This window comes from Gobio gobio, assembly GCF_949357685.1.
Source record: "Gobio gobio genome assembly, chromosome: 20".
In the NCBI taxonomy this organism is placed as follows: Eukaryota; Metazoa; Chordata; class Actinopteri; order Cypriniformes; family Gobionidae; genus Gobio; species Gobio gobio.
The window spans coordinates 27,440,094-27,455,335 of record NC_137113.1 but is presented as its reverse complement, the minus strand read 5'-3'; the positions used below and the strand labels follow the sequence as shown (position 1 = coordinate 27,455,335).

General features: G+C 38.4%; 1 protein-coding gene across 2 annotated transcripts; it reads right to left on the bottom strand.

The window, feature by feature from the left end:
- Positions 1–2,496: 2,496 nt before the first annotated feature.
- Positions 2,497–15,098, bottom strand: usp42 (ubiquitin specific peptidase 42). 2 transcript variants are annotated; one of them, XM_079801080.1, is made up of 19 exons: positions 15,002–15,098; positions 13,094–13,344; positions 12,764–12,973; positions 12,567–12,677; positions 12,185–12,284; positions 11,006–11,073; positions 10,727–10,797; positions 10,554–10,636; positions 10,250–10,361; positions 9,203–9,343; positions 9,014–9,114; positions 8,774–8,927; positions 8,018–8,656; positions 7,839–7,933; positions 6,322–7,260; positions 5,541–5,788; positions 3,914–4,089; positions 3,674–3,724; positions 2,497–3,582 (listed from the first exon to the last, which is right to left on the bottom strand). In XM_079801080.1, the coding sequence occupies exons 2-18, from the start codon at positions 13,332–13,334 to the stop codon at positions 3,704–3,706; spliced, it is 3,510 nt and encodes a 1,169-aa protein (XP_079657206.1). In that variant the 5' UTR covers positions 13,335–13,344; positions 15,002–15,098; the 3' UTR covers positions 2,497–3,582; positions 3,674–3,703. The 2 variants fall into 2 exon arrangements, with proteins under 2 accessions (XP_079657206.1, XP_079657207.1); XM_079801081.1 differs by lacking the exon at positions 15,002–15,098 and adding an exon at positions 14,288–14,873.
- Positions 15,099–15,242: the final 144 nt, after the last annotated feature.

Genomic DNA, 15,242 nt, shown 5'->3' with positions numbered 1-15,242 from the left:
ACAGTGGACACTGGTGGCTTCACTTACGTCAATGGAAGAGAGTGAAGGTGTGTCGTCCATCTTTTTTTATGTTATCCAATTTTTTTTCTGAGTAATATATGATGAGCGCTTCCCAAGCATGACTCACACGTCCTGAAAAGTGAAGCCAAAACGTCTCGATCGCCCCCAGGTGGTTGGTCACAATATAGCTCATAACCCCCATGGCATGTCATGTCATGATTGACAGATGAAATTGACAGCTTCTCTGAGTGAAGTTGTCACTGAGGCACCAACAGACTTTTTTCGTGATTTTTGGGAGGAGATTGGAGCTTTAGCTTTAATTTCTACATTTCCATAACTGTTTATTTCCCACTGACATAATGAATTGTTCTGCATCTGCGACTGCGAGAGTGTGCTTTTGATATCGCGGTTCTACTTCCTGCTTTCTACTGCGCAGACTCCGGTCCCGCGTTTACTACTGAGCAGTTCCTCTGTTCCAACACGGAAGTGACTTAAACTGCAATTCATCGACTGTCCGCTAGAGAGGAAATCTGTATCTCTCCCATGTTAAAATGCCAACTTTACAGCAGAAAAAAAATATGTTTACAGCCTGGTACAAAAAGGGGTTTTAGTCTATACAGATAAGTTTGCCCTTTATGAGAACTGTGAGGGGGGTGAATTTTTTTATAACTCATCCGTATAAATTATATTAAACCTTAACGTTCTGAATAATTAAGGGCGTGGCCACTTGAGTGACAGGTGGATTGCCACTATGGTCAAGCTAGGTGGGCGTGGTTTCAACAACCAGTCACCTCAGATCGACACACATACCACTTCTTTGCCCATTTTCAGTTTTCCGGGAGTGACGAGCGGTGACGCTGCCAAGATGGCAACAGCCGACTTTAGGCTTCAAAACTGCTCTTCAGAAACCTACAGGTGACGTCACGGACACTACGCCCATATTTTTTTACAGTCTATAGGCCTGTACACACCGGGACGAATATCGTGCATGCTTATCGCCAGCGTTTTTCGAGACGTTTTTCGTTCACACCCAAGCGATGCGCAGAATGAACGTGCAAATTCAGTAGATGGCGCTCGTGGTACACAAGGTGGTGCTGCGCCACTTTACGCTTCTGACACTCGCTTGTCACACAGAAGAAGAGAGACAGTATTACGTGCTTCACACACTTTTATGGCAAGCAGCATTAGCAGCTCATCTTCTTCTTTGTGTACATACTTCTTCTTTGTCGTATCAATGTGTGCTCGGCAAGACTCGGCAAGTTTTGCCACCAAGTCGTGTTTTACTGTAACTTCAGCAGCTCCAGGCACGTGAACAAAAGCGCCGATCTCATTGGTCGGCCAGTTTTTAACGCGCCGTGTCAAAACAAAAAAACTAACCCAAGGCGTTTTTTATCACGCTTTTACGCCTGCCGTTTTGAACGTCGGTGTAGACACTCACATTGGTGCTCTTTGTTTAGTCACGAGCGATAAACGCGCGCAAAAATCGTCCTGGTGTAAACAGGCCTTATGGTTGAAACATGTTAAAATGTTATGTTTTTTATAAACATGAATTCAACATATAACAAATAGCAATACACTGAAAATGTAAAAAATATACAATCTACTCGACTTTACTGCAAAAATATTATTTTAATTCAGCCAAGAGTCACATATCGATCTTCTACTGTTCACTAATGAATGCAGCAAAATGCAAACCTTTTCGCATGCGCTTACGTTTGAATGGAAGTCAATGGAACGAAAAGTGCAGTCTGACCACCCCTCAAAGTAGCCAGAGCAACTTTTCTCTATTTACGGATATGACGAGATGAGTGCGCAATTTCCGCGCGAAAAGCACCCCGCTCGGTCTAAAAACAAACACTTATAAAAAACACGTTTTGGGTGAAGAATTCATTGTCTCTTGACTTTGAACAAAAAAAGTTACATAGTGCACCTTTAATATTTGTACAGTTAATAAAAATTGAAAAAAATCTTTACTGCTTATCCTCAGCCTTTTTATTCAAAATATTTACAAAATCAAAAGTTAAATAATTGAAAGTGAATTATAAAGCATTATTTTCTAAAATACGTCACAAATATTGGCAACGCCTTCATTTAATACTTTGATCTGATCATTTCTCCATTACAGAGTGTATCACTAAGAGGATAAACAGCCTGTTTTGCTCATATTTATAAAGGATGTCAATATTAGTGGAGGGCACTGTAAAAAAGAACTGTTTTGTTTTGCATGTTATTGCTTTGCAAGGACTGTGCACTCTATTCTATTTATATGATTTGTGTGGTTTTATAGTAAGCTGATTTCAGTATGTTTTTTGTCCATAAGCAGAACTGTTTTGAGATGTAAATAAATTATTACAGCCTGGTTTGCTGGTGTATAAGGTAGACGTATATAAAATGTGAAAGTATACGTCTTGATAAGCTATGACTGTGTTCTTACCATGTAGCTAAAACAAAAAACCATGCACCTTAATATTAATCGAGATGTTTTTCACACAAAACAGAAATCCCACAAGTCATTCTTTATATGTAAAAAGGAAACCCCATCCTTTACAAAACCAAACACTTCTCTTCGTCACATACATGTTCATTCACTCCAACAAAATATTGTAAACGTAGTGAGAGAAAATATTACAATTTCAGACATTAAGGCTGTTTCCTCTCACTCAACATATTGTACACTGTATACATTTACTTTGACATGCTACAGTCAAATGAAGAAGTTGAATATAACCATTGTCATGTCTTTCATTTTGCTGAAGGAAAAAAAAAACACTTTGACAAACATTCAGAGAACATGGTCTACATTACGAGTGGCTTTACAGAAAGTGTCTCTATTGAACTCCTGATACAGGACCAAAAACAAACAACTGATAGTACAGTTCAACTTAAATTCACAGTATTATCTTGACTAAAATTAAAGTGGATTCAAGAAAACGAAACAGCGAGAATTAAAAACTAAAAAGATGCAATGAACTTGCATTCTACATAGGTGTGATTGAGGAATTTCAGAAAGAGAGTAATACAGTGAGATGCTAAAAAAGGAGAGGTACAAGAGACAGCAAAGCAAACATCTTATGTCCTCAAGTGTGTCCAGGTTAACTGTGATGTAAGTGCACATGTAGCAATAGCAAAGGCTGCTCCTTTGAGACAGTTCTCTCAGCCGATATGTGAAAATGGTGACATCATAACTTGAAGTCAAAAGACAAGCAGTCTTTCTCCGCCGATGCAGCATATAAATGTTCTTGTCGTTCCCAGGTTTGTATCTTTAAAGGGAGCGCTTGTCTCATCTTCACAAGTGAGAAAATCCTGAGTCTGTATGTCTGAGCAGCAATTCTGATGTTAAGCTCCAGGCTTTTGTTTTAAACGCATATATTAACTTTATATATAATTTTTTTCATGATCAAAGTTCGTTTATGTACAGTGTACTAAAAAATCCATAGCCTTAAAAATAAAAACAAAAAAATGAAACTTTAAAATTCATTTCGTGGTAAAAATACAGTATGTTCTAAATGTTAAGCACCATGTCAGGAACTGTAGCTGTAGATTTCCTGTCTTTCACATGCTTGCATGGGTGGTTTTCAGAGTCTTTAAAAAAAACAGAAAGGGAACGAGACGATTAGAGCGGAGCTTATTTTGTACAAACTTTTAAACAAGTAAAACAGACAAGATTTCTTACCTTAAGTGTGATCAAGAAATCAGTTTCCCTTTAATGAGGATGTGTGACTTCCTGTAAAAACCGGAGATCAGTCAGATTTGTGCAACTATATAAAATACATTTTACAAATACTATAATGACTTAAATTATTATGTATATTTTTTTAATGGTTTTCTGAGAAATAAGCCTACATTTGCTTACAATACTGTATTTTTGTGGTTGAGTTAGCATAAAATGCCCTCTCAGAGAGAGTCCACTCACTTCAACACCTGAAAGGGTCCTGTGATAGACACCGTCCACATCTCCATTTCCATTTGAGAGTGTCTTTGTGCTGTCAACAGTGGTAGTGTGATCAAAATGTTTGTATTTCACATCTTTTTCTATCCCAGTATGACAAAGATCAAGTTCACTTCCACTGTAACTGCTCAGACCATTAGCTGAAACAATAAACATTTACACAAAGAACATTAGTACAAAGTAAGTACATGTGAATGTGTAAAGTCATGCCAAGATCAAAAGTGTGAACCTGGAGAGGGTTATTGAAACAAAAAAAATCCAGATTGTAAATTGTAGTAAATCACTAGCAAACCAATTGAACCAAAGAGACGCTTAATGCATCAGGCGATACCATCAGCCTACTGGAACATTTCCGTGTCAGCACAAGTCGGCTATCTGTAAGACACTGCTAAGTTTTGACCCATGCAATGTCGAAGTCAAAAATATCTAAATCACAAATGAAGTTTACCAGACACCAGGTGAACATTGCCCACGTGAAAGACATGCATAGAGATGCCACATTTGCCATTTCAACAATCACCACTGGGGAAAATGGAAATTACACAAAACCCTTATAATTATGGCAATGTTGCCATAAAAACATTGGGCCTCATTCATGAAACACGAGCAGAATGGATTTGTGTAAATCATTTGTAAAGCCGTTCTGACGTAAATTTTCGGATTTTCAAAATGTTACTTGGTATGAAGGAAGTTTACACCAGCTCCCTACCATGTGTGAAGGGTGCATAAAACATGTTCTTTTAGGCAAACTGATAACACTGAATTTTGGCCATTTCATGAGTTTGTTTGTTATTTTTATTTATTTATTTTGTTATCTTGCTAAGAGTTGAAAACTGTTCAACTTTGGATAAAACGTAGCGCTTGTCACGGTCACTCTTTACCCAGCCGTCCAATCACAGTGGAGGAGGGGTGGGACAAATATTACACCAACCAAACATCCTACTTGTACAACGACTGAACAGCAATGGAGAAGTTAATATTGCTGCATTTTTATATTCAGTATTATTCTTCAAAATGAGATGGCACATTACTGCCTGGCATCTCCTGTATCATCATAGCAACCAAAGCGCCTTAGCTGGACAAATGCTGCACCTCCAAAGGCGCTCTCAAGTGCCACCAGCTGGTTGTTTTCAGAAGAGCACATGGCATTTTTTAAGCTGGCTAAAAATATTTTGTTAATTGAATATTTATTGTTAGGCATATGATTACGAATGATTGGAATTCGCTAACATACACACGTTTTACTATCAAATCGGTTGTTTATGAAGCATTTGTGAATCCGAGGAGTTTTGGGAAGGTCCGTTTTACATGCAAATTATTCTGAATTTCCTCGTATGTTTACGGTAGTTTAATGAATGAGGCCCAAAGCAAATGTAATGATTCTTTAATCATTTCTTTGTTCCCTTTTTATGTAGGCATTAAATGTGACCTGAACGTGTAAAAAAAAGTGCTAATCAGCTTCACAAGTACACTTACAATGATCAATATACTGTAAATTGTACTGAAACATTTATGCCTAAGCTATAATCTGTTCTATTAAAAAAAAACATCAAGTCAAAACTAGATGCCTAAGAAATTAACAACGATGCACCTTTTTGTCCATTGAGCTGTTGCTGGTCTCGGTGGACGTTGTGAAGAGACTCAGAGCTGTGGTGCTGACTTCCTCTCTCTGAACCATTCCTAGCTCTAGAATCATGCTCTTCCCGCCTCAGAGCGACATCTCTCCCAGTGTGAGGCCTCTCCTCATCCTCCCTCCTCCTCTTTTTCTTTTTCTTCTTCTTCTTATGCCTCTTGGAGCTGCTGTCCTCGTTTCCCTCTGATGGATCCTTCTCTGAGTGCCTATAAGCAGTAAGTCACAATGATCAAAGTCTTTTTATAATTTTTTTCAAAGTTTTAAGTTCTCACAAATGTAAATGGTCAATGACAAATAAATAAATGTTTTATTCAAGCTTTAAAAGTATTTCAAATATTAATAAGCAGCGAAGCAATTGTTCAAGTATTTCCCCCCCAGTTTCACAGACGAGGCTCAAGCTATTCCCAGACTAAAATAAATGTTTGAGCTTATTTAACTGAACTGATATATTTTAACGATATATCTTAAAATATGTCAGTGCCATTGTTTTGTCTCAAGATGAACCAGTAATGATTTTTTCTAAGGCACATTTATTAAAGCCCCTAATTGAACTAAGGCCTACTCCTGGCTTAATCTAGCCCTGTCTGTGAAACCAACCCTATAATAGCTTCCTCATAATAATAACAATAATAATAATAATATAAATATTATTATATCAAAAACTATAAATAAAGGTGCTTTTTCGAAACATTGTTGAATAAATCAACAGATCGGAAACGAGTAGCAAAGTATGACTCACCTGTATTTGTCTTTGTTTCTCTTTTTCTTTTTAAATTTCTTCGCTCTGCATTCATCAGAGCTTTCTCTTGCATCAACCGACGGACTCCGTTTCCGCTTGTAATGTCTGGACAGTGGGCTGAGAGAGCGGGAAGATGAGGGTCTGCCTTTTGAACTGTTCACTGTATGGGCCGCTCTTCCATGGGCACCTTCCACCCCACGATGGCTGTGAATGGAATATCCATCCCTGTTATGGTGTCCAGAAGGACGATAAGTTTCACACACAAACCTCCTATCTCTACTCCAGTTGCGTTCCTCTCTTGGTCTTCTTTGGGAGTGGGGGTGCTCTCGACGATGGTGTGAGAATCTGTCCCAGTGTCTCTCTACCTCACGATCTCTGTGATGCCGGTCTCTACTGGAAGAGCGCTCTCTATTGGGACGGCTATCTCGTTGGCTGTACCCATAACGGCTCCGGTTTCTTTCGCTGTATTCCCTGTGGTGCCTGTACCTGTCCCTGTCCTTGTCCTTCAGGGTTGAAAAAAAGTGTGGCCGTTCTAAAATTTTATTCCGGTGCTCATCCGGTCTCTGCCCATCTCCAGAGCCAAGCTTGTCTAAGTGTGATGGTTTTGACTCTTTGCTTTCCCCTTCACTGCACCTGAGCACCTCTTTTAACCTGCATGGACTTGTGTGACCATCACCGATATGGAGGCTGAGACTGTTGTTGACCTGAAGGTCTGACATGCCAGCCGCTGTATGAGTGGCATTGCTCTGAATCGGCTCAGCTTTTGAAGCTGTCTGGCCATTAAGGTTAGTGCCTGCAGTCTTTGAGACCAATGAGGCGTTAGATGAAGGTGCAGACTCTACATGTGCACCAGACTGAGATAAAGAATCCGAAGGAGGGTTCATCCTTTTGTTTGACGGTGAGGAGCATGGTTGGTCATCAGTACTTGGCGGTTTAGAGCTGCCAATGAATAAAAAAACCCCAAAAAGTTTATTCCATCAGAAACTCGATAACATTAAAAACCAATGACAGCAATTTACCAATACTAAAATTATGGCTGAAATAGTTCATTAATGTTGTGGCCAATAATTAATAAATGTCCAGTAATAAAATGTCATAGTATTTGGTCTAAATAAATTTAAAATCAAATTAAACGCTACAGGCAGTGTTATTGTCAGCCTAAAATGTAAAAAAACAATATTCTTTAATGGAACAAAAGCAGATTAAATATTAGATGAAAAACAAACAGAAATTAGAAAAGTCGCAAAGGCAATTAACTGAAATAAAATAAGCTGAAGTACTAAAATGACTAAAATTAAAGCCAAGTAGAAATATTTAAAAAAGGACACAACTAAAATTGACAAAAGCACAAAATTAATAAAAAAACAAACTATTTAAATGAAAAATTAAAATATTAAAATAAGTTTAAATAAAAAAATTACCATATCAATATGATATTAGTATCTATTAATAGTAAAATACTAGCAAATATTACCTAAAGAACCCTGTCAACTGTCACACTATGTTGTGCATCTCACCTTGATTCACTGTTTCCACACTTTACGCTGAATTGCAGTTCTGAACTATCAGACACATTAGAAATGTGGGATGAAGAATGTGATGTGCCCATAACCTGAAAACAAATAAATAAATAGAAATACTTTAATAAAGAATATCCAGATATATACATGCCACAAAATAAGTAAAAATGTTGTACCTTATCAGTATGATTAAAACCATTCGCTTTGGGAAGACCATTCTGGGATTTGTGAGCAGGTTCTAATCCACTTTCACGCACATGAAAGCCATTAGATCCGTTTGTCTTCGAGGTAAGCTGAGGCAGTGAACTGGAATTGTGGGATTGGGCATCATCCTTTACCCCATTCCCATTGCTTATCTCGGGAGCAAGATGAGGCTTAGCTGATCCATTCTCCAAAGCTCCAGCCTCTTGGTCGGATTCCTCAGATGATTCCTGCCCATAAGGAACCAAGAAAGAAGCTCCAGAGTGAGTTCCATTGACCTGTTTGACCTGTGGGAAGCCTGAGGTAGACGTTGAGGTGCTAGAGGATGTGGGCTGAGGATGAGAGGCTGTAGACAAAGAGCAATTAGGGCTTGACTGAGTCTGAGCAGGTCTCACAGGCTTGCCCTGACCAATGAGAAACGTCAACTTTGGCCTCTTGGATGAGTCGGGAATGCCCATGGGCCGAACAAGCGAAGTAGAAGATGAGGCAGATGCAGAAGAGGATGTATGAGATGGGCCAGAGCCTATTTTGGTCACACCACAGAAACTTCTGTTGGGTTTGGAGCCACCATGGTAATCTTTTGAAGAACCATTCCCATTTGTGTATGACGAGTTCTGCAAAGAACACAAAAAGTGACCGGGTGAAAAGAAGAAACAAACCTAGCTGATCAGTTCAGGGCTGATTTGTTGAACTATTGTAGTTTGTCTGAATGTGTTATTGTCTTGCAGTACCTTCAGCATATGAGGTGGCAGCTGAGGACCAATGAAGGATGTGGAGGTGTACTGAGGCCCATTCATCTTGAGTGGAATGGATGGTCGTGGAGATGACTGGCCTGGAGTATGGTTCATCTGGCTAAAGTCACTTCCATTTTTCACATCAGGTGACCTGAATTAAAATAGGCATTTTCTCTGAAGAGACTTCTCAGAAACACCCTTTAGTTTTGAGTCAAGAGAAGTTAATTAAACCTTTACCTAATGTAGAACAGTAAGTATGCTTGCTGATTAAGCACTGTTCTTATATCGCTGAGAGATACCGATGAGTCGTTCATCTGATACCACTGCCCATTGCTAGCCTAGAACAGAGCATCATATTATTTCAAACATAAGTTATGTTGTAAGCACATAATAAAAGAGGATGCAGGTCTGTACATGACGACTTACCTTAATGTAGCAGTAGTAGTGTCCAGCGTGGCAACTAAAACCAGAATGAACCAGCACAGCATATAGAGCATAGATTTGTGGCTCCCCATGAGACTGAGACATGAATGACCGCAAATCTAGATACTCTGTGTATCTCACATCCTGTGAAGGAGGCATGAGAATTATCCTAATTAAGGCTGCCAAACTTAATGCATTAACTAATGACAATTTAATGCTATTAATGTTTTTTAATCCATTTAAACAGATTGACCTAGTCCTATTAAAGATCCTGCATCAAGGTGACATCTCAAAAATATGGATGTTTTATAGGGCTGTCCCGATTCCTCGATTAAGTTCGAGTACTTGATTTTTAAAAAAATACTCGATTGCAATTTACCAGTGTCGAGTAACCGGCAAAATTCTGGAAGTGGCGCATTCCATATTCCATTGAGCGCATCTCAAACTCCATCTCTGCATATGCTGTGAGTTTGGGTTGCTTATAACGTTCATCTGGGAACACAATGCGCGCCATTTCATCAGATTTGTAAGCTTAAAACCTCGCTCTGAGTTTGTATGTTTTGATGTCCACATGTTCTAAAAAATTACAGTGGCTGTAGCATTTCTATCGTAAAGAAGTGGACAAATATTAAAGATTAAGTGAACATTTGAATTAAATGTTAATAGCCAATATTAAACAAGGTTTTGAGCTACTGTAAAGTGTAACACCACCATAAAACATTGTAGATAAGATTGTTTATATTATGTATATTATGCATTTTAAACGTGTTGTTCTATAAAACCATAAAATTACTAGCTTTTGATACTTTATTTGAACCAAATATTATTGCCTCATTGTTATTATGTATGTATTTTAGTCATTTTAAAGGCTTAAGTTTTTGCGGTAATAAAAATAGACCAGATTACTTGATTAATCGACCGATTACTCGATTACCAAAATAATCGTTATTGACAGCCCTAGATCTAGGCATACCAGTTTGTCCAGGATCTTAATAAGCAGTTCAGAATTATCTACTAAACACTTGTAATTATGACCTTTATGCAGTTTACCTTTGTAATTTTTCCGCCATTGAAGTTGGTAAACCGCTTCAGTGAGACTGTGAGAACATTAGAACTGCGGTGTATGGTGAATCTCTTTGATGCAGTAACCATTTTCTTACATCTACCAAGACAAAAGAGGATTACTGAAAAAAGTGTAAAAATAAAAACACAATACTATTCCACACCAACAAATTCCATTAAGGAAAAACAAAAATTAGTCAAAACAGGTTAAAACCAAAAGAAGGCCCTTGAATTGTGGTTACATTTTTGATCAATACAATAATGTGGTATGAATATGCACAAAAAAACTTACTTGGAGCATTTATAAGCATTGTCCCCATCAAGTTGTTCAGGCTTAACAAATTGCTCAAACGCCTTAATGAGAGTCTGAGCCGTCTGAAAATAAACATACAAAACATTTTGCCAACACTCTAAAAATTGCTTTCTTCAACTGCAAGATAATTAATGACGAGAAGTTTCAGTCACCTTTATCTCCAGTGAAATATCCAGATAAGGATCAAAAGTATCAGAGACTGCTTTGCAATTCAAACATTTGACTGTAAAAAAAAAAAAGTGCACATTAACAACTGTAGCAAAAGATGGAGAAAGCTGGAGTACAAACTCAATATCATTATTACCATCATTACATCATCATTAAATTTAAAGGTGCCTTTTGTAGACTATTGTCATAGCATGTGCAATTCAGAAAGGATAAAATTAAACTTACAAATCCAACTCACAACAAACGAGAATCTGAAGACCTACCTCTGGATCTAAGATAACCCCCAAATATCTGATGTACAAAAGTGGTTGCCTGAGTTTGCCTGTCCAGTCTGACAAAAGAAAAATAATGCAGTATTAAACTGAATTAAGTTATGTAGTCATTACAGTTAATGCATTGATGGATGAGAAATGTTTGCTTCATGCCTTATTAATTTCCTATTATCAATGTAAAGCTGCTTTTAAGCAATCTGTGTATAAAAAGCGCTATATACAGGGAGTGCAGAATTATTAGGCACGTTGATTTTCTGATCATATTTTTTTTCCAGGCACATTTGACCAATTCCAAACCACAGTAATCCTAATAACTACTATTGATTTAGTATTTAATAATGTATAAGTGATATATAATTGTTCATGAAGGCTGGAAATGAAAATCACCTTATATTCAGGTGTGCAGAATTATTAGGCATGTTTTCTTTTACAGATAAATTGAGCCAAAAAAGAGATTTAACTCAGACTGAAAAGTCAAAAAGTATTAAATGCCCATGAGAAGGATGCAATACTAATGCAATACTAGACATTGCAGTTAAGGCATGACCATTGGACAGTGAAATGCTCGTTGGGTCAGCAGGGTCAGACAAAAACAGGTGGTGAAGAAAAGACACCTGTTAACTGCAAAAGAATTAAGAATTAAGGTGAAGAATTAAGGGTGAAACCATCAGGAACCCTTTAGTCTCCAGCGCCACCATTTTCCAAAGCTGCAACCTACCTGGAGTCTCCAGAAGTGCAAGGTGTCAGGATCTCAGAGACTTCAGTTAGGTAAAGAATCCTAAAAAATGACCCCCACTAGATAAGAATCACAAGCTGAAGTGTTGTAAAATACATGAAGAAGGTTTTTTTATAGGCTTTATGGACAGATAGGTTGAGAGTGACTCTTGAAGGACCAGCACCACATCCTCTTGCACCACTGTTTGAAGAATTCATCTTCAAGAATCTGGCAGTACGTTTTGGGAGTTCATTTTAGTCCATCCTGAAGTCCGTTTTGCAGAGATGGACTAAAAATGAACTCCCAAAACGTACTGCTAGATTCTGGAAGATGAATTCTTCAAACAGTGGTACTAGAGGTACTAAATCAACGTGCCTAATAATTCTGCACTCCCTGTAAATGAAGGCGACTTGACTTAAAAAACTGGCAAATAAAATTGCATTGCGTGAACTCACTTGTTTCCAGGCAGGCAGGACTTTTGCATAGCATCCACTGTGTACCTCAAGAACTCATGGGCATCTTCTTGGCTTCCAAATCTGAAATGCTTTCCTATCCCTGAGGACAAGAACAAAAGGTCAGTGGACAATGATATAAATAACTGTCATCCCAGACCATTCCTTAACACTTAACTCCAACAAAAAACAGGAACGTCATGGTTTAACCTTGATAATTATCTTTTATTAACACTCAACTCTTTAATCTAGCATTGATAGTGTTCTAGTACCTTATTTGGAATTGTTTTTTTTATGTAGCACTTGAAACTTTAAAAGTAGTTTTAGCAGGTAAATAGCAATTTTGTCAGATGATTTCAAAACAAATGTTAATCGTAGCACGTACGTTTCAATTCATTAAGCACACTAATTGGCTTAATGACATTTCCAGAGTTGGCGAACACTTGGATGATGTGATTCTGCATGGTACACATCATGCAAAACCCAGGCTCATGACCTGCATGGAAAGAGAAAGCACGTAAAATTTCAGAACAAATTAATGGCAAGTATTACATGCAATCTTGCAAAATCTTGCACACTTACATGTTTTGGAATGCTCTCTGGTCAGCATGTAGTTGGCAAGGGGAGCCGTGTAGGTCAGACACTGCAGGGTAGAGTTCAGGAAACATGTGTTGCCCAGGTTATGGAGACCTGCTCCAATCCGGTGGCCCTGGTTCCATTTCAAACAGAGCCGCTCTGGAGAAAACAGGACCTTTTGAGGAAGAGCAATGCCATCCCCACTGCTCATCACCACTGTATGATACAAAACAAGAAAAAACATTACACATCAAGAATACAACATAACCCATTGTTGTATTTTAGAAACGGTGCTACAGCAGCCTTTTAACATCAACTGTAAAGACAAGCACTTGCCTTGTTCTCGGGGCCTTTCGACTTGGAGTGCTGTGTTATTACTACCGTTCACAGTCGCTCCAATGGTCGGGGCCATACAGGCAGTCTTGGCCCTTGAAAGCTCAGTGGCAGAAGTGCCAACACTCCAGCTCGAACTACTGCTCTCCATGTCTCTGGAGGAGAAAGGTGTTAGGGAGCTGGAGTGCTTGCACCGCACTGACTCCAGGTCAGACTTTTCTGGAGGTTTGTCAACTATGGTCATTATTCATTTTCTGTGGAAAAATAGATGTGTCAACTCAATCATTTTTTGACCAGAAAGACAGATTTTTCATTTGCATGTGAAGTGGTTTTAAAGGCAGAAAGGCACAGATTCACACAAAGCTAGTCTTTTAGTGTCATATTCAACAGGTAACTGAAAGGAAAGCAAAACTCTCTCTACCAAAAAGTTGCTTTGCTCCTGACAAGTGAAGATCTCAATAGACTAAGCTGCTTCTGACTTTCCCTTTATCTAATACAATATATAGTTTTAAACACGGATATATTCATTCATGAAACTAAAGTCAAACGTGTAACTTTTTTTAAACAGGTTAGAACAAGAAAATAATGAATTGACCAAATATACATGAATCGTTGTTAGTTACAGTACACAGTAAATGCGTGTTACTATGTAATATATCATTACAGCAATCTTTTGGCTTATGTTTTTTGATAAAATGTTGCCTTTCGTGACTACATGCTTTTTTTGTCAGCCATTTCATTTTAAAGTCCATATTATTTAAATCAATATCAAAATAAAAACAGTCTCGGACAGATAAGCTCGTAATAAGTAAATACAGTGCAAAAGACTAAAAAAGTCACCATTAAAGCGTCAAAGACAACAGTTGCCTGTCAGACATCGCGCCAAAGTGAAAGTAAGTTACCACAAACATAAGTGAACGTTGAACTTCAAACACATCAATCGGCCCTTATTACGCAAAACATGTGTCTATATTTATTTTCTTGTGAACAGTCAATTAAGCATTGATCGAATAAGCTAAATATATATATACACATATATAAATATGTGTGTTGTGTGTGTGTATAGCCAGTGTGTGCTGGTCTATTGAGCTGAGCGTCAGAATGGGCCCGTGGCCTTGGCTAATTCATGATAGCTACAGTTTACAGTAAACTCATATCAACACATACCAGAATAAAACCCCAGTAAAATGTGTGTACCTTCAAATAGGTCGTCAGACTCTACGACACTCAAAACAACGTCACAGTTTAACAACTACAGTGGCGGTTCCGTGTGTGAATTTTGTACGAGGAAATGACCCTGTAGTACACACTCTCTCCGCACGTCCACCAACTGTTATCTAGCGTGCTCGGCTAAAGGCTTCGAATGCGAGTTAGGCCTCTGCCGCACGTTATTTAAACACGAAATACAAACAATACAAGCATTTGTCGTGATATTTAATGTAGGCAAAAATGCGTGAGTGAAATTTAACTGGCTAGCCGCCCTTTTAGTTGGCGCGAGAAGTTCTGACTGATTTAAACACCGCTGTGTTGTAGCTACAAACGCCATGGTAACGGCTAAACGTAACAATACAGATGGAACGCGACATGAACATGGTCACGCACTTCCAGAAGCCTGTCCGTGCATAAAGATGATATTGATATATGTGGCGTGTCCCTTCACAAACAGCATCACTACAAACGCACTCATTTTAATTAGCTAAAATATGCTTTTAATCGGAACCAGGTAGAAAGGAGGGGCACGGTTAAAATCCACCGGTGCCGTGGCCGAGAAGGCAACGCCGCCGTAGACTCATTGCGAAACCCGGTGTTTTCAATTTCGTGCCACGCAATAAACTCAACCACACAACGTGCGCTCTCCAAAATTAACATGCAGCTTTCATATACCATATTCGATTCAAATAATGCACGTACCTGTAAATTTATGATTAATTTAAATGAGTTCATCCATTCTAAAATCCAAAGAGCGTCCGGCGGTGAACAATGACGTAGTTTCCCCACGGGTCCATCCGGGTACTTTCGTAATGTCAGCCAACCCAGTGGTGTGTGGATGTGGCCTTACTTAAGAGCCGTCAAAGCAGTTGAATATCTTTTTGTTGCTGTCAACTCGTCGATACGGAAACAATACTACTTTTATAACAACAAGCTGTTTCCG

Coding starts and splice junctions, on each gene's coding strand:
- usp42 (XM_079801080.1), bottom strand. CDS start 13,334: ATGACCATAGTTGACAAACCTCCAGAAAAGTCTGACCTGGAGTCAGTG. Junction 10,362..10,553: donor AATGCTTATAAATGCTCCAA/GTAAGTTTTTTT, acceptor TTGTCTTGGTAG/ATGTAAGAAAATGGTTACTG. Junction 5,789..6,321: donor AGAAACAAAGACAAATACAG/GTGAGTCATACT, acceptor TACTGCTTATAG/GCACTCAGAGAAGGATCCAT.